The 23,050-nt window shown below is 50.4% G+C and overlaps 1 protein-coding gene across 7 annotated transcripts in view; it reads right to left on the bottom strand.

Moving 5' to 3' along the window:
* The window catches only part of LOC142474756 (sodium channel protein type 4 subunit alpha-like), a 173,154-nt gene that overhangs the window by 28,669 nt on the left and 121,435 nt on the right, over nucleotides 1-23,050 (bottom strand). For all 7 annotated transcript variants that reach the window (XM_075580977.1, XM_075580974.1, XM_075580982.1 and 4 more), the window contains exons 12-18: nucleotides 22,519-22,633; nucleotides 20,587-20,825; nucleotides 16,409-16,582; nucleotides 14,361-14,717; nucleotides 5,392-5,838; nucleotides 3,791-3,914; nucleotides 1,083-1,237 (exon numbers count right to left, since the gene is read on the bottom strand). In XM_075580977.1, the coding sequence (XP_075437092.1) occupies nucleotides 1,083-1,237; nucleotides 3,791-3,914; nucleotides 5,392-5,838; nucleotides 14,361-14,717; nucleotides 16,409-16,582; nucleotides 20,587-20,825; nucleotides 22,519-22,633 (1,611 nt within the window). The remainder of the gene's footprint in view (nucleotides 1-1,082; nucleotides 1,238-3,790; nucleotides 3,915-5,391; nucleotides 5,839-14,360; nucleotides 14,718-16,408; nucleotides 16,583-20,586; nucleotides 20,826-22,518; nucleotides 22,634-23,050) is intronic.

Genomic DNA, 23,050 nt, shown 5'->3' with positions numbered 1-23,050 from the left:
TGACTTAGGGTCGCTGGGTGGGTGGGTGACTTTGGGTCGCTGGGTGGGTGGGTGACTGAGTGGGTGGGTGGGTGAGTGGGTGGGTGAGTGGGGGAAAGTGGGTGACTGGGGGAAAGTGGGTGACTGGGGGTAAGTGGGTGACTGGGGGAAAGTGGGTGACTGTGGGAAAGTGGGTGACTGGGGGAAAGTGGGTGAGTGACTGGGTGGGTGTGTGGGTGGATGTGTGGGTGACTTTGACTGTGTGACAGTGGGTGGGTGGGAGAAGGTGGGTGACTTACCTTGACCGGGTGGTGTTTCCTGGCGGCAGACGGTTCCCCTCCTGGCACGGATATCCCCGTGGCATCAGGCTGGGGCAGGAGGTGGGTTCGGAAGCTGGCGGGGGGGCAAGAGTGGCAGGCTGGGGTAGGAGACCCGCGCCACGTGAGGGTGAGTGCAGGAGGCCCGGCCCGCGCTTCCCCTCCGTCCGGGAGCCGTTGCACGTGATGGTGAGTGCAGGAGGCCGGGGGAGTGCAGGAGGCCGGGGGAATGCAGGAGGCCCGGCTCGCGCTTCCCCTCCATCCGGGAGCGCACGTGATAGTGCCTGCAGGAGGCCGGGGGAGTGCAGGAGGCCGGGGGAATGCAGGAGGCCCGGCCCGCGATTCCCCTCGTCCGGGAGCGCACGTGATAGTGCGGCTGGGGATGTTGCGGAGCGTGCGGGTTTGGGGGAGGTGGGGGAGAGAGTGAGGGGCACCGGGAGAGGGGGAGGGAGGGGGGTGAGGAAGGTGAGCTGCGGTCCGACTGACGGGGGAGAGTGAGGCCAAGGAAGTGTGTGTGTGTGTGTGCACGTGTGGTGTGGTGTGTGTCCTTTGGCCCGTCACTCCACCTCAGGCCAATGAGAGGTGTGCGGGGGCGGGCGGGCCAAGGGACCAATGAGATTTCCCCTAGGGACAGAGGCCATGCAGACAGGCATACAGTGCTTTCACTAATATAGTATAAGATATAACTACAAATCTAGCTTAACTCGATGGACACATGTCTCTTTTCAACCTAATCGGCCACGTTTACAATGTAGTTGGGTCGAACAACCGTCCGTCTGCATTTACCAGTGCTCCGCTGCTCAGTAAGATCATGAAGATAATGAAGCTTTCAAACCAGTTGTGCTCCACGATCTTGAAACAGGTTTTCCGAACATTCCACCAAATCTTTCCTTTGTCTGTTGTGACATCGACGTAAAGGAACGGGCATCTCCCGACGCAAGCTTTCGAAAACAGAAAACAAAACCCCCCAACAATATCAAAACTCACGAGCCACTGAGCGTTCTTCACTCGTCTTTCAAAAAAGGTCAAGTTCACAACAAGAGCATAAAACAAACAAAAAGGGTGAGTGTGGTGAGTACGCGCATGTTAAGTGAAACTTCGTTGTGTTTTGTCACTAAAATTGTAATTACAGTATATGCTCAAAAGTCTTTCATGCAATCAAAAACATCAAAATCAAAATCCCATTTCAGTGACAAAACACAAAGAAGTTTCACTTAGAATGCACGTGCTACCCCCCACACCCCTTTTTTTCTATATTGTAATTATATATATAACCTAATAGTAAATAAATGCATTGTTTTAATATACAATTACCTTAGTAAAACAAATACACATTTAATGTGTAAATCCTATAAACAAAATGTCATGAAAAAGCGAATGAGCATAATTAATTTTTTACTCCAGCGATAGTCTTTTTCTTACATTACAAGAATATATAAATATTTAATGTAATACAGATCACACAATACTATATCATATACACATATACATCTTTAAAATATATATTTTATTTAAAAAAAATGTATAATAACAATTAAATTATTAAAACTAAGAGGAGATCTAGTTTTTAATTGTATAAATCAAAACTGTTCCCTGCGATATAGAAACTGAGAAAGTACAATTAATGGGAATAACCGTTTCCCATTCTCCACCCAAAAATATATTAATCTGCTTTATGTATCTAAAGTGGTAAAAACTGATCTTTAAACTAATTTTAGTTTTCCGATATATTGGAATGTACATATACATTTGTCAGAGCTGCTTCTGTTTGGATTGTGACATTATCACTTGTAAATCTGCTTTATTTCATGATACAGTATAAATAGTCTTTGGGTATTGCTGATTGTGTGTAAATAAAATTCTGCTGCAGGGAACTGGTTACAGTCAGGTGTTTGCATATACAGTTAAGTGTGTGTGTGTGTGCCTGCCTCTGCATGCGTGTGTGTGCCTCTGTGCATGCGTGAGAGACCATGGCTGAATCTGCGCATGCGCTGCTTGCTGGAGTGGTGCCGGCTGCTTCAGCGCATGTGTTAGAGGCGACGGAAGCTTCTGCGCATGTGTGATCGACGCCTGAATCTTCTGCGCATGCGCAGCACACGGGAGTGGTGCAGGACACTTCTGCCCATGCGCAACATGAACTTATGGTGGCCGCTCCTGTGCATGTGCGCGCCGATGGCCTCTTCTGCCAACACTGGCGTCACTTCCATTACAAACTTCTGTCTCCATGAAGGCGATTTGTGCCAGCTAAAAAAATGATTGGGTGACCCCCCTGATAAAGGCCCTTAGAGATGGAAACGGTGATATGGTTATGTAAGCTAATACATTCTTTGTGGGTTATGAATTGAACTTGGGGCGCCTGGTGATCTCTCAACAATTGAATATAGTAATAGGGAGGGAGAGGAAGTGGGGGGTATGATACATTTTATTGGACCAACAAGTAGTGGATATGTTACAAGATTTCCAACCTTTTAGGGTTGGAGTAAACCTGATGAAGGACTCTGAGGGGTTCGAAAGCTTGTAACACATCAACTACTTGTTGGTCCAATAAAAAGTATATTGCCACCCACCTTCTTTGTTACTGCATGGAAGAAAGGACCAACACGGTTACCCACCCATCGTTGCTCAATAACTGAATTAAATTGTCCCCAAGTATGTACTCGTAAATTGGTCAGGTTAAGAATCACCCATAAATATGTGGAGAATACTTCAGCTAGGGACCGTCGCTAGCACCGACAGATGCTGCTAAGCTGGTTGGACACCTTGCGTCTCTGCCACCACTCTGCCAGGCCGACTCCACAGCTGCTGCCTCCCACACATTTCGCATGATCGTCCATGCTTCACTCTCTGATGGGAGTGATAGGGGAGAGGTTCGAGATGACAGCAGCACAGGGGACAGCTAGAGCAGCGTCCACAACCCGGCTCTGTGTTCGACTATCTCAGCAGCAACCGGCGGTGCTACCGATTGTGCCTATTACGGCCATAACACATTTTTTTGTGGCACCCTCACCATGACGGGATTGGTCCATTTTCCCATTCATTATCTTTACTGTCACACTTCTCACTTTTAACTATTCATAGTTTTCTTCTGATTTATTATTTATTTGATCGCATCATTATCGCCTCATATTAATTCACAACAGTTCTGTCGGGCGCCACGACACACGTTTCTTTTCATTATATATTTTTTTTGCTCCAGCAAAGGGCCGAATTTGCTAAGCAGCTCTGCAATCTATTTACCGCAGTGATGTCATGAAATCCACGTGGGCGGCTATATTAATTTCTGATACATTCAGGCTGTGCTTTGAAAAAGTGGTATGTGTACACACAGGGCTTTGCAATGTACTCCTCATCCCTCCTTCACCTTCAGGAGAGTCAGTGGGACATTGGGTCATCAGGGCATTGGGTCACTGGGGCTGTCTCATGCAGAAGTTCAAGAAGAGAGTGCTGAAGGTATCCATATTAGGTCACTACAATAATAGAATGCCCGGGTATACCTTCCGTAAAACATTCCTCGGGGCCAGCTTCTTCCTTATGTTCATTGGCCTCTTCCTCCTCCTCTGGGACAGGTGGTTTGTAATCGGCCGTGCTGCAACGTGAAGAGCCCTCGTCAAACTTCCTCTACAGGGAAAGAAACACGCAACGTTAGACCAACGGACGGAATTCGAGGAGAAAAACTAGCACCATAGAGACATAGCACCTTTAGTGACCGGGGGAGGGAGGAATGAGAGTAGATGCACAAAGAGACCTAGATAGAATGAGCTTCCTCCTTCCTGCGACCACAAGGTCATCGCGCGTTTCCAGCCATGAACGGTTCAAACGAGATTCGCTAAAATGAACGACCCAAACAAATGTGCCAACGCAGAAGAACTTTCCCACCCAATCTCAGGGGTAAAAGCGAACTGCGTCCACTAGATTTTTGTTTTCATATCCAGAAATTGTGGTATACAATTATCTGCATTATATTTGTATAAAATAGCACCGGGTCACAGTATAGAAACAGGATGGCCTGTTATCTCATTTGATTATTTTGTTTAGTTACTGTATAGATAAACTTTATTACCAGGTCTCATTTTAATGCGTTGTCGTTACTTGTAATTGTTTGTTTAGTTACTCTTTTAGAGGATTTTCTTTCTTATAATAAATATTGATACTTCTTGGATACAAACTAGGTGTACTTTACAGGAACAAATCCTCCCTAAGTCTGCTGGTCAGAAAGCGTATTGCACAGCAGATGCTAATGCCAATTATCGACTATGGAGACATAGTATACGGTTTGGCACCCCAAACCCACCATAGCAAACTTGACACCCTCTACAATTCAACTTGCCATTTTGTTCTCCAATGCAACTACAACACACATCACTGCGAAATGCTCAAAGAACTAGATAGGTCATCACTCGAGTCTAAGCGCAAAGTTTATCTTTCCTGTCTTGCCTTCAAATACTTTTTGGGAAAGCTACCCAGCTACCTGAACAAGCTCCTCACCCCTACCACACGCAGCACTTATCATCTGAGATCTGACTCTAGAAGACTGTTCATGGTCCCAAGGTTCAGTAAAGTATCCAGCCGCTCCTCCTCCTCTTACCGTGCACCCCAAAACTGGAACAGTCTACCGGAGACTCTCACAGCCGCCACCAGTCTAAGTTCTTTCATAACTAAAGCTGTCTCACATTTTAATCTGGTCTGTAACTGTTTCACTCGCCTATAATAATATTATCTCTTACTGTGCATGCAATGTCTTGTATATAATGTATAACCCTGCTCACTTATGTAACTGTATTTGTAACCATGTATTATTTCTCATCTTAACTCTGTGCCCAGGACATACATGAAAACGAGAGGTAACTCTCACTGTATTACTTCCTGGTAACACATTTTATAAATAAATAACACAACTCCTTTTGGTTCATGACTCTACTTTATGAGGGTATTTCTCTCCTCTATGAAGATTATTTTTGTTGTCTACTTATTGGTGTTGTCCCTCTTAGCGGCACCGGCTAATCGATTTGTTGGTATATATCCCGGTGTCCATTACAGTGGGCTTCTAAAAATGTCAGTCTCACCTGCAAAGGGGGAAAATAAATACTAGTGATACCTTCTGGTGTACCACCACCACCTCCACTTCCGACTCTGTGCTGAGCTCATCCTCCTCGTCGAGATTCTCCAAATCAGACTCTTCTGAAGCGATGGGCACTTCTATCCTCAGGTTTGGATTGTTGATAAAAGCGTTGTGATCCAACTCAACCATCCGATATTGATCTTTTCCGGTCACGCCGTCAACGCATTGGTAGTCGGACTTGGGCTCCTGCTCTGTGTCCAAGTGGTTCAAAGCAAAGCCGTCTTTGTTCACATCCTCGTCCTCGGCGCCCGTCTTCCTGTTCCTGTGGAGGATGGACAGGAAGGTTTTCTTCACAAAGTCAACCCCCCGGGTGATCCTCCCGATGGCGATCTGCAAGTTGTTCATCTCTCCATCGTCATCAGAGGCGGACAGGTTGTCAGCGCTGAACGAACTCAGCAGCAAGGCTAAGAAGAGGTTCAGAACCTGCAAAACAGAGCAAGACAAGAGACACTGGTATCGTATTGGCGCCCAGCACAGGGCGGCTAAACAAAGATGGTGGCGAAGCAGAAGAGGTTCAAAACCAGCAAAAGCAGAGCGACACAGATACCATAACGGAGAATTGGAAAGAACATAAACCCTAGAGCATAAAATAATTACCTAAAAACCACTGTTTTCTAGCGGTTAAATGGTTTCCAAGAAAGGCCACAAAGAAAAAAGTGTGTATTTGGTAAAATAAATTTAATTAAAAAAACAATACTAATGGATCAATCCAAAAAAATATACTCATTAAATATATCCCAGCTGGGTTCAAGCTCAACCAAAAAAAAAAAATAGATAACCAAAACCAATAAGAACAGTAAAAATAACAGTAACCTATGAAAAGCAATAACTTCCTTACAGCATTGGAAACATTTCAGATATTGGATGATGCTGTGTACCAGAGGTGCAGGCAGGTTGTATTTGTACTGTATGTAAAGCACGCGCGTGCAATGGTTAAAACACAGCCACCCTGACTCGCAGAATATGATAAATATATTATTCGTATTCAGTTAGCGCCTTTTATTTCCATTCCACAGATATGATAACGGTGACCTGAGCAAAGAGAAATGGACGAATGTGTCGAAATTCGATTCGCAGGTTTTTTTTTAATCAATGTTTGAAAAAGTCTGGACTATTTCTTGAATATTCTCTCATTTTTCAAACATTCTTTCCATTTTTCAATTTTTCTTTAATGTTTACCTTTCATTTTTTAACATTTTTGAATACTCTCCAATTTCGAGAAAAGTATTCGTAAATACGAAAATTGGGAGCCACGCTTGCATCGCGTTATAAGCGGATTCACGTTGAAACGGATCGTGTTATAACGGGGTTTAGCTGTATAATGTTTTTTTTTAGAGACAAATTTTTTAAATATTCTTAATTGTTGAAATTTTTCTTTGGGGCTTCTTTTGTGTGTGCAATTGTCGAATATTCAATTTTTAAATTAAGCCATGTTGGGTGATTTGATTTCAAGCAATTTCTGCTGCGAATTTATATTTTGGACAAATATTCCCGTACTGTATATCTATCTCTAAACTATGTCTAGTTCATCTAGACAGTGAGACGGCTGCAGACAGAGAGACTGCTGCAGACGGAGAGACGGCTGCAGACGGAGAGACGGCGGCAGACGGAGAGACGGCGGCAGACGGAGAGACGGCGGCAGACGGAGAGACGGCGGCAGACGGAGAGACGGCGGCAGACGGAGAGACGGCTGCAGACGGAGAGACGGCTGCAGACGGAGAGACGGCTGCAGACGGAGAGACGGCTGCAGACGGAGAGACGGCTGCAGACGGAGAGACGGCTGCAGACGGAGAGACGGCTGCAGACGGGGAGACGGCTGCAGACGGGGAGACGGCTGCAGACGGAGAGACGGCTGCAGACGGAGAGACGGCTGCAGACGGAGAGACGGCTGCAGACGGGGAGACGGCTGCAGACGGAGAGACGGCTGCAGACGGAGAGACGGCTGCAGACAGAGAGACGGCTGCAGACAGAGAGACGGCTGCAGACAGAGAGAGATGGCTGCAGACAGAGAGAGATGGCTGCAGACAGAGAGAGACGGCTGCAGACAGAGAGACGGCTGCAGACAGAGAGACGGCTGCAGACAGAGAGAGATGGCTGCAGACAGAGAGAGATGGCTGCAGACAGAGAGAGACGGCTGCAGACGGAGAGACGGCTGCAGACAGAGAGACGGCTGCAGACAGAGAGAGATTGCTGCAGACAGAGAGAGAGACGGTTGCAGACGGAGAGTGAGACGGATGCAGACGGAGAGAGAGACGGATGCAGACGGAGAGAGAGAAACGGCTGCAGACGGAGAGTGAGACGGCTGCAGACAGACAGAGAGACGGCTGCAGACAGAGAGAGACGGCTGCAGACAGACAGAGAGACGGCTGCAGACACAGAGAGAGACGGCTGCAGACAGAGAGAGAGACGGCTGCAGACAGAGAGAGAGACGGCTGCAGACAGAGAGAGAGACGGCTGCAGACAGAGAGAGAGACGGCTGCAGACAGAGAGAGAGACGGCTGCAGACAGAGAGAGAGACGGCTGCAGACACAGAGAGAGACGGCTGCAGACACAGAGAGAGACGGCTGCAGACACAGAGAGAGACGGCTGCAGACAGAGAGAGAGATGGCTGCAGACAGAGAGACGGCTGCAGACAGAGAGAGACGGCTGCAGACAGAGAGAGACGGCTGCAGACAGAGAGAGACGGCTGCAGACAGAGAGAGACGGCTGCAGACAGAGAGAGACGGCTGCAGACGGAGAGAGACGGCTGCAGACAGTGAGACGGCTGCAGACAGAGAGACGGCTGCAGACAGAGAGACGGCTGCAGACAGAGAGACGGCTGCAGACAGAGAGAGAGACGGATGCAGACGGAGGGAGACGGCTGCAGACAGAGAGAGACGGCTGCAGACAGACAGAGAGACGGCTGCAGACAGAGAGACGGCTGCAGACGGAGAGAGACGGCTGCAGACGGAGAGACGGCTGCAGACGGAGAGACGGCTGCAGACGGAGAGACGGCTGCAGACGGAGAGACGGCTGCAGACGGAGAGACGGCTGCAGACGGAGAGACGGCTGCAGACGGAGAGACGGCTGCAGACGGAGAGACGGCTGCAGACGGAGAGACGGCTGCAGACGGAGAGACGGCTGCAGACGGAGAGACGGCTGCAGACGGAGAGACGGCTGCAGACGGAGAGACGGCTGCAGACGGAGAGACGGCTGCAGACAGAGAGAGACGGCTGCAGACAGAGAGAGACGGCTGCAGACAGACAGAGAGACGGCTGCAGACGGAGAGACGGCTGCAGACGGAGAGACGGCTGCAGACGGAGAGACGGCTGCAGACGGAGAGACGGCTGCAGACGGAGAGACGGCTGCAGACGGAGAGACGGCTGCAGACGGAGAGACGGCTGCAGACGGAGAGACGGCTGCAGACGGAGAGACGGCTGCAGACGGAGAGACGGCTGCAGACGGAGAGACGGCTGCAGACAGAGAGAGACGGCTGCAGACAGAGAGAGACGGCTGCAGACAGAGAGAGACGGCTGCAGACAGAGAGAGACGGCTGCAGACAGAGAGACGGCTGCAGACAGAGAGAGAGACGGCTGCAGACGGAGAGACGGCTGCAGACAGAGAGAGACGGCTGCAGACAGAGAGATGGCTGCAGACAGAGAGAGACGGCTGCAGACAGAGAGATGGCTGCAGACAGAGAGAGACGGCTGCAGACAAAGAGAGACGTCTGCAGACAGAGAGAGACGGCTGCAGACGGAGAGACGGCTGCAGACGGAGAGACGGCTGCAGACGGAGAGACGGCTGCAGACAGAGAGACGGCTGCAGACGGAGAGACGGCTGCAGACGGAGAGACGGCTGCAGACGGAGAGACGGCTGCAGACAGAGAGAGACGGCTGCAGACAGAGAGAGACGGCTGCAGACAGAGAGAGACGGCTGCAGACAGAGAGATGGCTGCAGACAGAGAGATGGCTGCAGACAGAGAGAGACGGCTGCAGACAGAGAGAGAGACGGCTGCAGACAGAGAGAGAGACGGCTGCAGACAGAGAGAGAGACGGCTGCAGACGGAGAGAGAGACGGCTGCAGACGGAGAGTGAGACGGCTGCAGACAGAGAGAGACGGCTGCAGACAGACAGAGACGGCTGCAGACAGAGAGAGACGGCTGCAGACAGAGAGAGACGGCTGCAGACAGAGAGAGACGGCTGCAGACAGAGAGAGACGGCTGCAGACAGAGAGAGACGGCTGCAGACAGAGAGAGACGGCTGCAGACAGAGAGATGGCTGCAGACAGAGAGAGACGGCTGCAGACAGAGAGAGAGACGGCTGCAGACAGAGAGAGACGGCTGCAGACAGAGAGAGACGGCTGCAGACAGAGAGATGGCTGCAGACAGAGAGAGACGGCTGCAGACAGAGAGAGAGACGGCTGCAGACAGAGAGAGAGACGGCTGCAGACAGAGAGAGAGACGGCTGCAGACAGAGAGAGAGACGGCTGCAGACAGAGAGAGAGACGGCTGCAGACAGAGAGAGAGACGGCTGCAGACGGAGAGTGAGACGGCTGCAGACAGAGAGAGACGGCTGCAGACAGACAGAGACGGGAGACGGCTGCAGACAGAGAGAGAGACGGCTGCAGACAGAGGGAGAGACGGATGCAGACGGAGAGAGAGAGACGGCTGCAGACGGAGAGAGAGACGGCTGCAGACAGAGGGAGAGATGGCTGCAGACAGAGAGAGACGGCTGCAGACAGAGAGATGGCTGCAGACAGAGAGAGACGGCTGCAGACAAAGAGAGACGTCTGCAGACAGAGAGAGACGGCTGCAGACGGAGAGACGGCTGCAGACGGAGAGACGGCTGCAGACGGAGAGACGGCTGCAGACAGAGAGACGGCTGCAGACGGAGAGACGGCTGCAGACGGAGAGACGGCTGCAGACGGAGAGACGGCTGCAGACAGAGAGAGACGGCTGCAGACAGAGAGAGACGGCTGCAGACAGAGAGAGACGGCTGCAGACAGAGAGATGGCTGCAGACAGAGAGATGGCTGCAGACAGAGAGAGACGGCTGCAGACAGAGAGAGAGACGGCTGCAGACAGAGAGAGAGACGGCTGCAGACAGAGAGAGAGACGGCTGCAGACGGAGAGAGAGACGGCTGCAGACGGAGAGTGAGACGGCTGCAGACAGAGAGAGACGGCTGCAGACAGACAGAGACGGCTGCAGACAGAGAGAGACGGCTGCAGACAGAGAGAGACGGCTGCAGACAGAGAGAGACGGCTGCAGACAGAGAGAGACGGCTGCAGACAGAGAGAGACGGCTGCAGACAGAGAGAGACGGCTGCAGACAGAGAGATGGCTGCAGACAGAGAGAGACGGCTGCAGACAGAGAGAGAGACGGCTGCAGACAGAGAGAGACGGCTGCAGACAGAGAGAGACGGCTGCAGACAGAGAGATGGCTGCAGACAGAGAGAGACGGCTGCAGACAGAGAGAGAGACGGCTGCAGACAGAGAGAGAGACGGCTGCAGACAGAGAGAGAGACGGCTGCAGACAGAGAGAGAGACGGCTGCAGACAGAGAGAGAGACGGCTGCAGACAGAGAGAGAGACGGCTGCAGACGGAGAGTGAGACGGCTGCAGACAGAGAGAGACGGCTGCAGACAGACAGAGACGGGAGACGGCTGCAGACAGAGAGAGAGACGGCTGCAGACAGAGGGAGAGACGGATGCAGACGGAGAGAGAGAGACGGCTGCAGACGGAGAGAGAGACGGCTGCAGACAGAGGGAGAGACGGCTGCAGACAGAGAGAGAGACGGCTGCAGACGGGAGAGAGACGGATGCAGACAGAGAGAGACGGCTGCAGACAGAGAGAGACGGCTGCAGACAGACAGAGACGGCTGCAGACAGAGAGAGACGGCTGCAGACAGAGAGAGACGGCTGCAGACAGAGAGAGACGGCTGCAGACAGAGAGATGGCTGCAGACAGACAGAGACGGCTGCAGACAGAGTGACTGCTGCAGACAGAGTGACAGCTGCAGACAGAGAGACGGCTGCAGACAGAGAGACGGCTGCAGATGGAGAGACAGCTGATTGAGCCACTGATTGAGCCACCTGTGCTGAAGCAGGCATATCCTGAAAACATTGCGTGTGGCCCTTGAGGACTGGGGTTGGCCACCCCTTGCTCTACACCTTTCACAGAGCCCCAATAGCCACGGTTTGTCTGTATAAACTCAATCGGCGGAGACTTTTTCTGCCACGGGTTTCTGCCGCGTTTATTTCTTGACTTCCCTAGGCGGACCCGTGTGGCGGCGCGGTGACATCCCTGCGATATTTTTGGGGGGGAGTCGGTCTCTACGAAATACAACATCTTCCACCTCCCAAACAAATCGGGTTTACACTTACGTAGAGAGAACTCGCGGGATCCTGACCGCGGCTTAATCCGGGAAATGTCTTGGCGAGGGGGGGGTCACAATTGGGAAGGACGGAACACCCCGAACCCCCCCCCCCGTCCCCCACAGGAAGCCGCAGCTTTTATTTGGCTACACCTGCGTCCTGTAAAATTATCTGCGGCGGTGTAGCCACGCCCAGTCACAGCCGGGACGTTTGGGACTTTCGCCATCACAGATAATGTATCCCGTTACACTAAAATCCCTAACCTTAACCCCTGACCCTAAAAACTTTCACCCATTACCCTAAACACCCTAACCATAACCCTCCCCCCTAAAATCCATAACCTTAAGCCCTTACCCTGACCACCTTAACCCACGACCCCAAAAACCCTAACCGTAACTGCTCACCCTAACAACCTTAAACCCCTAATCACAACTCTAAGTGTCCTATATCGGGGCAGAAAGGGCGGCAGCTAAAAGACCATTTCCGTCCGTATCCCTGCCGCACATCCAATGCCCCACGCGTTTTGCAATCTACTCCTCTCCGTCTCGCGCCGGTCAGCGTTTCACATACACACCCCACTCAGACAGCCATGGATTGCCCACATAAAAATGAGGAATCGTTATCATCGGTTCTGCCGATGTAATCTCACCCAACCCCCCCCCCCCATCTCTTTCCTACACACACCCCCCCCCCCCCCACCCCTTCCTGGCATGTTTCGTAGTAAAAGACTCTCAAAACTGGCCCTGACTCGCAGCTGTCCACGTTCGTACCGCTCCGTGCCAAGAGCACATTCGAGGAGAGTCTCATCTGACGCTCAAGGACACACACGCACGCTGCTTTGCATTGCTGGCGGCCGGAGACGTTAATAGACCCTTTAAATACATGTCTAGTGGTCCGTCAAGTTTAATTCTCTTCTATTTTTTAAACAGACCGGATCTCTTTGTTACTTGAGTTGCTTCCTCTTCACTTCCTATTATAACTTCAGAGGAATGTCGGGAGGAAATGTCAGCAGTGCCAGCAATAGTACTGTGCTAATAGCTTCCACTTAGCCAGCGTACATAGGCTGGTACTGCTCTGGAGGAGGCGGGGGGAGGGGGAGTGAGAAAACGCCATTTTAACGCACGGATGAACCTTTGTCACTCCCCCGTTGGTAAATAATGTCTCTCCAACTGGTCCATCCTACTTGGTTTCCGTACCTGTAAGATGTCCCTTCCTCCTTGTTTAGGATGTTGATGTTGGGATTTGTAATTATTGTGTTTTAACGGTGTTGCTTTGTGTTCCAGCTTGTTGGGAAGGGGTTAATGGAGGAAAGGGACCCCGGGGGGGGGGAAGAAAGTTGGCTCCTTGGGGTGGAGGTCCAAGGTACCTCCAGTACTAATTCGGGGAAGGCAGGGTCATACTTGGCTTGGGGCGGTCGGTATGGAAGTGATCGTCCAATGGTGGTGTTGTCTGAGGGCCAAGTGGTTTGAGCGGCTACTTGGGAAATTCTTACAAGCCGGGGGCATCCCTCGCGCTAATTTAGGGGTGCGCAAACTTTTGCTCCTGCACCCCCCTGTCTCTTGTCCCCCAGTGCTCGCGCCCCCCTCTTCCCTCAGTGTGGCGTCAAATGACAAGCGGGGTCATGTGATGTCACGTCCCATGACTCCGCGGCGTCAAATGACGCCACATTGCCATGGAGACGCTTCCAGACGCTGGCTGAAGCAAGGTAAGTGTAGGTTCTAGAGGCCTCACGCGATCCCCCGGCTCCCATCCATGTGTGTATTTTATTAATAGTGATGGTTGTGCGGGGGGGGGGGGGAGGAGTTCCAGGATGCCCTCTCCTCCCCCAAGGGTCAAGGTATAGGTGTCATGGCATTCTCTGTATGGAAGTAGATGTTAAATATTTGGCACTTCCAAACTCGCAGCTCTTGGAGAAAATGTAGTATATGTCCATAATATTATCGGGAAGGGGGGGTGGATCCTATTACTGCACCCAGTGTGGCCTCGAAGTCCAAGCAGAATTTTGCACCAGAAGATCGAAGCTGTGAGGTTCCCCCATGGTATGGCTATAAAAGATATAGGAACATTTGGCAGAGACCTCCACGCTTGCTTACTTCTCCCACCAGGTCAGAATGAGGATGATACGGCCGAACCTCAAAGTTCCTCATGGAGAATTAAAACCATTTCCATGCGTTTAAAGCAACAATCCTACCCAGAATCCTTTGTGAGCTTAGCTCATGTAATCTTAATGTTGTGTCCTCCTACTCTTCAAAAACAAAAGGTTGTTCTAGTGTTACAAAACGTGTTTTTCTTCATCTCTGGTTTCTGATGGTAACCTGTAGACTGCACAGGGCTCGAAGGAGAGCTCCATTTTATCCTCCCGGACACTCCATACCGTCAAAGGCTTGAGTCTCCCGAACAAAGCATCAGATTTCTCAGCTCAAAACAGCTTTGGAAAGGGCAGGAAGATAGGACATGGGAATGAACAAGAAATGAAGCCGATTGGCCACAAACGCCGGAGAGGCCTGTTACATACGGTATCTCGGGCTTCTGCAACAGAGGGGTCTCGAGAAGGCTCGGTGACCTCAGAAACGAGATACAAAAGTGACTTAACTTACCACCAGGTTCCCGATCACCATGACCATCATGAACACGATGAGGCACATCGGTTCGCCGGCTACCTCCATGCAGTCCCACATGGTCTCGATCCACTCCCCGCACAGGATGCGGAAGACGATCAGGAAGGAGTGAAAGAAGTCATGCATGTGCCACCGTGGCAGCTCGCAGTCGGCCGCGATCTTGCACACGCACTCCTTGTAGCTCTTCCCGAACAGCTGCATCCCCACCACGGCGAAGATGAAGACGATGATGGCCAGGACCAGGGTGAGGTTGCCCAGGGCCCCCACGGAGTTGCCGATGATTTTGATGAGCATGTTGAGGGTGGGCCAGGATTTGGCCAACTTGAACACCCTGAGCTGTGGGGGGGGGGGGGGGGAGGAGGAAAGAGCGATTAATGAGGAGATGTTAGACCATGGCTGGTCAACACACTGACCCTTCAGCATAGAGCACAAGGGAGTTTAATCTAAAATATGTGTAAACATGGTCACCAGAGAACATCAGTGAATATGAAGAACCCATTGACTGCAGAAGTGGACTACTAAACTTTGTAATGCATGTCCCTACAATTGTTTATTTTACCGATCTCATCTGGGATCTGAATTCAGATAGTAGAACCAGCGACATTTGGTGCTACTTTTGGCGGCCCCTTTTGCCACGACCAAACCACCGCCGGCGTTTAGCCGACAGTCACCTCGCCGTGGGGACATAGCGCCGCCAGACCTTTTCGCCGCCAAGGTATGCCTCATACCTTACCCCTTACCCTAAAAACCCATAAGCTTAACCACTAATGCCAACGTTAACCCCTACCCAAAAAAACTTAACACTGTACCCTAAAACCCCTTACCCCACACCCTAAAACCCCTTTCTCTAAAACCCCTTTCTCTAAGCCATTTACCCTAAAAACAATTACCCTAAAACCCCTTACCCTAAGCTCCTTACCCTAAAACCCCTTACCCTAAAACCCCTTACCCTAAAACCCCTTATCCTAAGCCCCTTACCCTAAAACCCCTTACCCTAAAACCCCTTACCCTAAAACCCCTTTCTCTAAGCCATTTACCCTAAAAACCCTTACCCTAAAACCTGTTACCCTAAAACCCCTTACCCTAAAACCCCTTGCCCTAAAACCCCTTACCCTAAAACCCGTTACCCTAAAAACCCCTTACCCTAAAACCCCAACTATGCTGAAGCAGGGATATCCTGTTAGAGGCCCTCGAGGACTGGAATTGGCCAACCCTGCTTTACAGCAAACAATAACCAAAAAACAATAAAACACAACTTTGCGTTACCACGGTGACGTCCGCAGCGTCATTCGACGCTGCGATTCAGAAGAAGGCGGGGCGGCCGCCACATGTAAGAGACTAGGGGGCGGCGGATCTGGGAATCAGCCGCTGGCGACATGTTTATATAATTAGGAGCACTATACAGAGGTGCTATGTGCGAGCTACAGTGCGGTTAAACCTGTTAAAGAAACAACAGTAGTGCCCTAAGAAACACAGTGACATTTTTTTTGAGGTCCAAAATGAAGTTTTGAAGTGACCTTTGTGGTCCTAAGGGCTTGCACTCTTTTTAACCACCAGTTGGCTAATCACCATATCCCTTCTACCTGACTTTTCTTTGTCTATTCTGCGGGCTAACATGGTACCAGCCTCAGTTTCTGCTCACACGTGGTGACTATTTCAAGTACGGACACTAGGTGGCGTCAAGTGTTTGTTTTTTTCGGTGTAGCAGAAGGCCAACTGGATGGTCCTTTTTTTTTACATTGGATTGAAGCAGGAGGTTTCCGGAGATGAACCCCGTTCGTTTCAGCTCCGGGGAAACCTTGCTTCCAGAGTTACCGACTTCCTCCGTAGGAGGTGCCATTAAGCCTCTCCAGCTCAGCTTAGCAGGGTTCACATAACGGCCACGTTTCAAAGAATTGAAGATGAAGAATGTAATATACTATCACAGGTATTTGGGTTTCTGACGGTACGCTGAGCAGTCGTGTGAGCTACTACAGGGTCAATAGCACTTCCTAAATAGAATAACCAAATACGAGAGCAGTACCTACCAGACGGAAGGACCGGAGGACAGACAGACCCTCCACGTTGGCGAGACCCAACTCCACCAAGCTCAAGGTGACTATGATGCTGTCGAAGATGTTCCAGCCCACCTGGAAGTAGTAATATGGATCCAGAGCTATGATCTTAAAGACCATCTCAGCCGCAAATATCCCCGTGAAGACCTGTGGCAAAAAGGACTCTGTTAGTAACGACAGTCATAGCAGGCGTGCTGACGGGACGGGTGGGAAATGTGGCTTTGTAAGGGGAGGAAAGGACAGCTCATTTCACCCAACGGCTGCAACTGCTTAGAATGGGAAGCTCAAGGAGCAGCTAACACCCAGCTGGGGGTTTATATTTGGGTAACAAAAACCATATTTAGGAACAGAGTCCCGGTGAAATCCATTTTAATTGTATTTCTATTATGTAGACGGTGCTGTTTGGGGCCCAGCTTTGGTTCTTAAGCTCTGAGGAGTCCCGATATGTCACTATGCTGAAAAGGCCTTCTCAAATACTCTCCCGTCTGTATTATTGTAACATTATTGCTGCTAACAGGTCTCCCTTTCTCACGACTTTCTCCCCTGCAATCTATCCCAAATTCTGCAGCCGGGAATATTTCACTTTCTCCCAGAGCACAGCCCCTGCTCATCTCCTCCTTAAATCCCTCTCTTGGCTTCCCATCAAGTTTCGGATTACCCACAAAATTCTTCTCCTAACCTTCAAGGCTCTCATCTGCTCCTCTCTACATAGCAGCGCTGATCTCTCGTTATGCCTTCTGCTCGTATCCTGCGCTCTACCCAGAACTGTTTACAGTCCAACCATTTCACCTCTACTGCTCTCTCGCCTTAAACCCTTTCCCCCTCACTGCCCTCTTACTTGGGACTCCCTCACACTCAGTATACGCCAAGCACCTTTCCTCGTTACCTTTAAGTCAAACCATAGGGGTAAATATGACTGCGTTTAATAGACATCAAGCCCTGCATTACCCCTACCTATCAATAACACAGTTGTATTATGTTATGTGTGTGTATAGCTACGTATTATGTCGTTGCCTGGTTCCAGCACCTCAGGGACCAGGAGTTCATTTTGTTTTCAAATGTTGCAAAAGATGTCTGTGACCTTTCCCTGTAACAGTTTTCATGTTGCTCTTTTTAATGTTGCTGTTAAACCCACCAATCAAGGGGCTGGGCACGTTGACAGCACCTGGCCCTGAATGTTTCAATATTGTGGGTTAAGGGTATTAAAAGCCGGGCAGGGAGAACCCCTGGTCAGCTTTTTCTTCCAGCTCTGGTGGCAAATTCCAGTTGCAGACTCAGAGCTCCAGTGCTGGTCCCAGGTCTGAAAACCAGACACTGTGAAGAAAAGAGGACAGGGGAAATCTCTCCGTGGTGGGCCCTGCAACTAGGTCTGCAGGGTACCCCCAAGTTTGCATCACATGCGCCCCTCTTTCTTTCTTTCTTGAGGTCACACTGGAGGATTGGACATCCTTTTATTTGGGGCAGCAACTTGTGCAAGTGAACGCTTTTCTTGGACTGGACTTTTTGTTGAACATGCTATTTTCAGCATTTCTGATTGACTTTATTGTACTGACAAGCACATGCAATTTTTGGGCTGCTCCTTTCATTTGTCCTGGGCCCCATGATTTCTGTTGGTGGCCCTGGGTGTACTCCATATCTCACATTCAATGCCCCAACATTTTCAGTCCTTTCCTACTGTTTATTACACGCATACACCCCTCCCGAGTGAAGGGTCCGAGTGCATATCCACAACTTTGTTGTGTTTTTCTTGTCTGTTTATACTGTATGTTTGATTTTATTTATTATATTAATTTTATAAACTCTCATGTTTCTGTCTGGCGAGTTGATCCCTGGTTTTAGTCCTGGTCTCCCGTGACACTCACCTCTTACATGAAGCATTTCATTAGCCTGGACACATGGCTACTGTTCCACACCCACAGTCACTCCTACCAACAATAGTGGCCAACCACTCGCGATTTAGTGCACCTACGCACCATCAAAGCCAGGCACTGCCATCTCCTGCACCTACCCACCATCAAGGCCAGACATTGCCATCTACTGCACCTAACCAACATCAAAGCCAGGCACTGCCATCTAATGCACCTACCCACCATCAAAGCCAGGCACTGCCATCTACTGCACCTACCCACCATCAAAGCCAGACATTGCCATCTACTGCACCTACCCACCATCAAAGCCAGGCACTGCCATCTACTGCACCTACCCACCATCAAGGCCAGACATTGCCATCTACTGCACCTACCCACCATCAAAGCCAGGCACTGCCATCTACTGCACCTACCCACCATCAATGCCAAGCACTGCCATCTACTGCACCTACCCACCATCAAGGCCAGGCACTGCCATCTACCATCTACTGTACCTACCCACCATCAAAGCCAGGCACTGCCATCTACTGCACCTACCCACCAACAAGGCCAAGCACTGCCGTCTACTGCCCATACCCACCATCAAGGCCAGACATTGCCATCTACTGCACCTACCCACAATCAAGGCCAGGCACTGCCATCTACTGACCCTGCCCACCATTAAGGCCAGCACTGCCATCTACTGCATCTACCCACCATTAAGGCCAGGTGCTGCCATCTATTGCACCTACCCACCATCAAGGCCAGGCACTGCCATCTATTGCACCTACCCACCATCAAGGCCAGGCACTGCCATCTACTGCACCTACCCACCATCAAGGCCAGGCACTGTCATCTACTGCACCTACCCACCATCAAGGCCAGGCACTGCCATCTACTGCACCTACCCACCATCAAGGTCAGGCACTGCCATCTACTGCACATATTCTCTCACCTGCTGTCTCTGTAAATTTCCCAAATCCCGCTTAGATTGTAAGCTCTGCGGGGCAGGGATTTCCTCTCCTATTGTCTGACTATGCTTGTTGCTCTCATTATACTATAATTGCCTGTACTGCGCTGTCTCTCTTGTAAAGCACTGAGTATACTCGTGCTATATAAATAAAGACGTATACATACATGGGTCAACATGTAACACTCTCTGCTTCTAGTGTACGGAGGCAAAAACTAAGGTATTGGCCTCCTAGAGCCGGTCAGAGCACAACGTTTGAATCAGGAAGTCCTTGGTCCTTCCGTATTGTAATTTAGAAATGGGATCGATCCTGAAGTCCCCAGCGCAGGCGCGCTTCATTAGCAAAGTTCTGGTTGACAATGTATTGCAGCCTTCCAGGATTACGCCGGCTCCTCTTATTACAGCGAGCTATGAAAAGCCGCAGACGGCAGGACGCCAAGAAGAATTTAGAGCTACGTGTTGTAGGCAAGGACCTGGTGCCAAGGAAATGACCGATATTGCCCTCTGAACTTAGTCCTTTGTGTAAGGTTTAATGGTCACTCCAAGATGGAGTGACCATTAAATCCCGAACGGCCAGCAATTTTATTATTGGGGATGTAGCTGGGTCTGGGTATGTCCAAATCAAACCTTCCTGTAGATACCACACCTGCCTGGACAACACGTCGCTGCTTTGTGGACACATCCTAATGGTTCAATAACTATTACCATAATAGAGCTCTTTACAATTGTGAGGAGTTGCCGGGTGCGCCAACATGGAGGCTCCCCTGACTTCGCCGGGTGCACCAAGATAGCCACCAAAACAGGAATTCAGCCTCGTCCTTGAACTGGTAATTGTCTGCACCTGGTCTGGGCCTATAAATGATCACCGGAGTGATCAGCCCTTTGCCCGGGCAAGGTATCTCTTGCCTTGTGTTCCTGGACCATGTCTACACTGCCGCACCTTGCCCTGAACATGGAACCGTGACCCCGACTATGCTTCCGCACCCTGCCCTGACCTTGGAACCGTGACCCCTGACTACACTGCCGCACCCTGCCCTGACCTTGGAACCGTGACCCTGACTATGCTGCCGCACCCTGCCCACAATCCTAGAACTGGACCCGACTATTCTTGCGTGTCTAGGCACCAGATCACAGATCAAAGGGTCACTGACTACACTCCCTACCTCTGCCCTACGTACCAGTCTCCTGGGCTGCAGTTAGCAATGTTACACCGATAAGTGCAGCGTGCATCTCCCTGAGATTGGGTTCATAACATATCAGCCAACTTAGACCAAGCAGGGATACTTTAACCCTCTGTGTACAGACATAAACACCCCACGCATTGATATTCTCACCAGATTCCCGATGTTCAGCACCTCTTGGAACTGGGGGGTCATGGGATAGTGCTCCATGGCCATGAACAGCGTGTTCAGCACGATGCAGATGGTGATCCCGAGGTCAACAAAAGGATCCATCACCACGAAACAAAGAAACTCCTTGATCTTCACCCACTGTTTGCAGCAGTCCCAGATCAGGAAGCAGTTGGCAAACTTGTACCACCAGGGCGGGCACTTCTGCTGGGCTTCCTCCAGCTCTGTGTAAGACAAGGGTTAGTATTCTGCCCAAGGGCATCTCGTTGAGGAACACTCAACATCCCCAAGACACAAAGCAGTGGATGTGAAGTAGAGAGTGACAGTGAGTTTGTTGAGTGTCAGTCAAGGTCGCCAATGGAAGAGCAGAAAAGCAGTGAAGGGAAAGGTGCCCAGAAGTTATTAGAAGGGACACTGAAGTATATATAATAGCACTGGAGAGTATGACCGGTCACGATAACACCACAACCAGATCATTGCTCCTAAACGGACAGTGGCCAGTAAGAGAAGCGAGATGCGCACGGGCCAGCGTGGCCCTTTTCTTTACCGCGTTGAAGGAACGCACATCGTGTGCTGTAGCGACTTTGTTTCCTAACCCAGGTCCTTCTCCCTGTCCCTGCCTTGGACATTATTAACCGGTAGTTGTTGCCTATGGATTGCCTACGAGGTCGTCTCCTCACTTGCAGCCCAATGGCTGGGCGATGATCTCGTGTTCGGGCTGGGTGTTGTGTAGTAACCCATAGTCTGTTCCCTTCCTTCACTATAGCAAGACTTGCCATATTCCACCTCTGCTCCCTCAGAACCCGGTCTAGGACCATAAAGCCCCTGCTGTTTCACCGTGACCATTCAGCCGCAGACGTTTCACTGCTGGCCATTTGGCTGCAGGGACAATTCACTGTCAACGGTAATGTATCCCCTAACCCCTTAACTTAAAAACCCAAATCTTATCCCTTTACCCTAAAAACCTTAACCACTTACCCTAAAAAAACCAAACCTTAACCCCTTATCATAAAAATCTTAACCCCTTACCCTAAAACCTTAACCCCTTACCATAAAAACCTTAACCCCTTACCTTAAAACCCCAAACCTTAACCCCTTATCATAAAAATCTTAACCCCTTACCCTAAAACCCCAAACCTTAACCCCTTATCATAAAAACCTTAACCCCCTTACTCTAAAACCTTAACCCCTTACCATAAAAACCTTAACCCCTTACCTTAAAACCCCAAACCTTTACCCCTTATCATAAAAACCTTAACCCCGTGCCCTAAATACCTTAAAACCGTAACCTCTTACCCTTACACCTTAACCTCTTACCATAAAACCCCAATCCTTAACCCCTTACCCTAAAAACCTTAAGTCTTTACGCTAAAAACCCAAAACTTAACCCTTTGCCCTAAAAACCCTAACACCTTATGCTAAAAACGTTAATCCCCTACCCAAAAAATCCTTAATCCCTTACCCTAAAAAAACTCAACCTTTTACCCATAATACCCGAACCTTAACCACTTACCCTAAAAAGCTTAACCCCTAATCCTAACGCTAATCAGCTACCTCAACGAAACGGCGGGGGGGGTGGGCGGCGGCTAAAAGTCCCTTTCCGTTCAGAACATCCCTTCCCAACGCCAGCAAACGCCACGGCATGCCAACTTTATCATGGCTTTGTAATCGGGAGATTGCCAAGCTGCGGTGTCACCAGTTTCGAGTACCCATAATCTACCGAGAGGACAGCGAGAGCATTCCACGGGACCACCGCCCGCCCTCCCCCCACCCAGTCAGGAATGGGTAACAGAAGCCTACAGTGTCAGCCAAGATCCTACATCAATAAGTAAGACCTGGAGATCCGCGCCACCCCCCGCGCACGGAGTAACGGCCACCATGCGAACAATGCGTCCGACCCATCCCCGGCGCACGGACCTTCTATGGCTGCTTCCGACAGGACGCTGAGAATGCTCTCCGCCCTCTTCTGCAGGCGCGGCTCTTCCAGGTAACCCGTGGATTTTTTCTGGAGATCTGACTTAAGTGACCTCGTCTACAAAAGAATATAAATATATATTTATAACAAGTGACTGAAGCAAACGAGGATCATAGAAACGAGAGAAAAAAACACAAGACATTGATGGCAGATAAGAAGCAATTTGCTTATCTAGCCTGCCCTGTTATCTATCTGTAGCGAACACCCAGGAAAAAGACCTCTCTCGTCCCCGGGACATCCCCGTCGGTGACCCACCACCGCTGGGAGGGGGGTAGTATTTGTGATGTTGGCTGTGTGGGTTGTATTTTGTGTGGGCTGGGGTTGTATTGTGGTGTGTGTGTGTGGGGGGGAGGGGGGGTTGAGGGAGAGGGGGGTAATTAAGTGATAACGTAGGGGGGAGAGTGTGAGGGGGTGGAAGGAGGTGGGAGAGTGAGAGACAGAAGGAGAAATACATGGGGAGAGGATGGGCTCGAG

The sequence above is a fragment of the Ascaphus truei genome (genome assembly GCF_040206685.1).
Source record: "Ascaphus truei isolate aAscTru1 chromosome 23 unlocalized genomic scaffold, aAscTru1.hap1 SUPER_23_unloc_1, whole genome shotgun sequence".
In the NCBI taxonomy this organism is placed as follows: Eukaryota; Metazoa; Chordata; class Amphibia; order Anura; family Ascaphidae; genus Ascaphus; species Ascaphus truei.
Note: the sequence above shows the minus strand (reverse complement) of the source record. Positions and strands in the feature narration are given on the sequence as shown.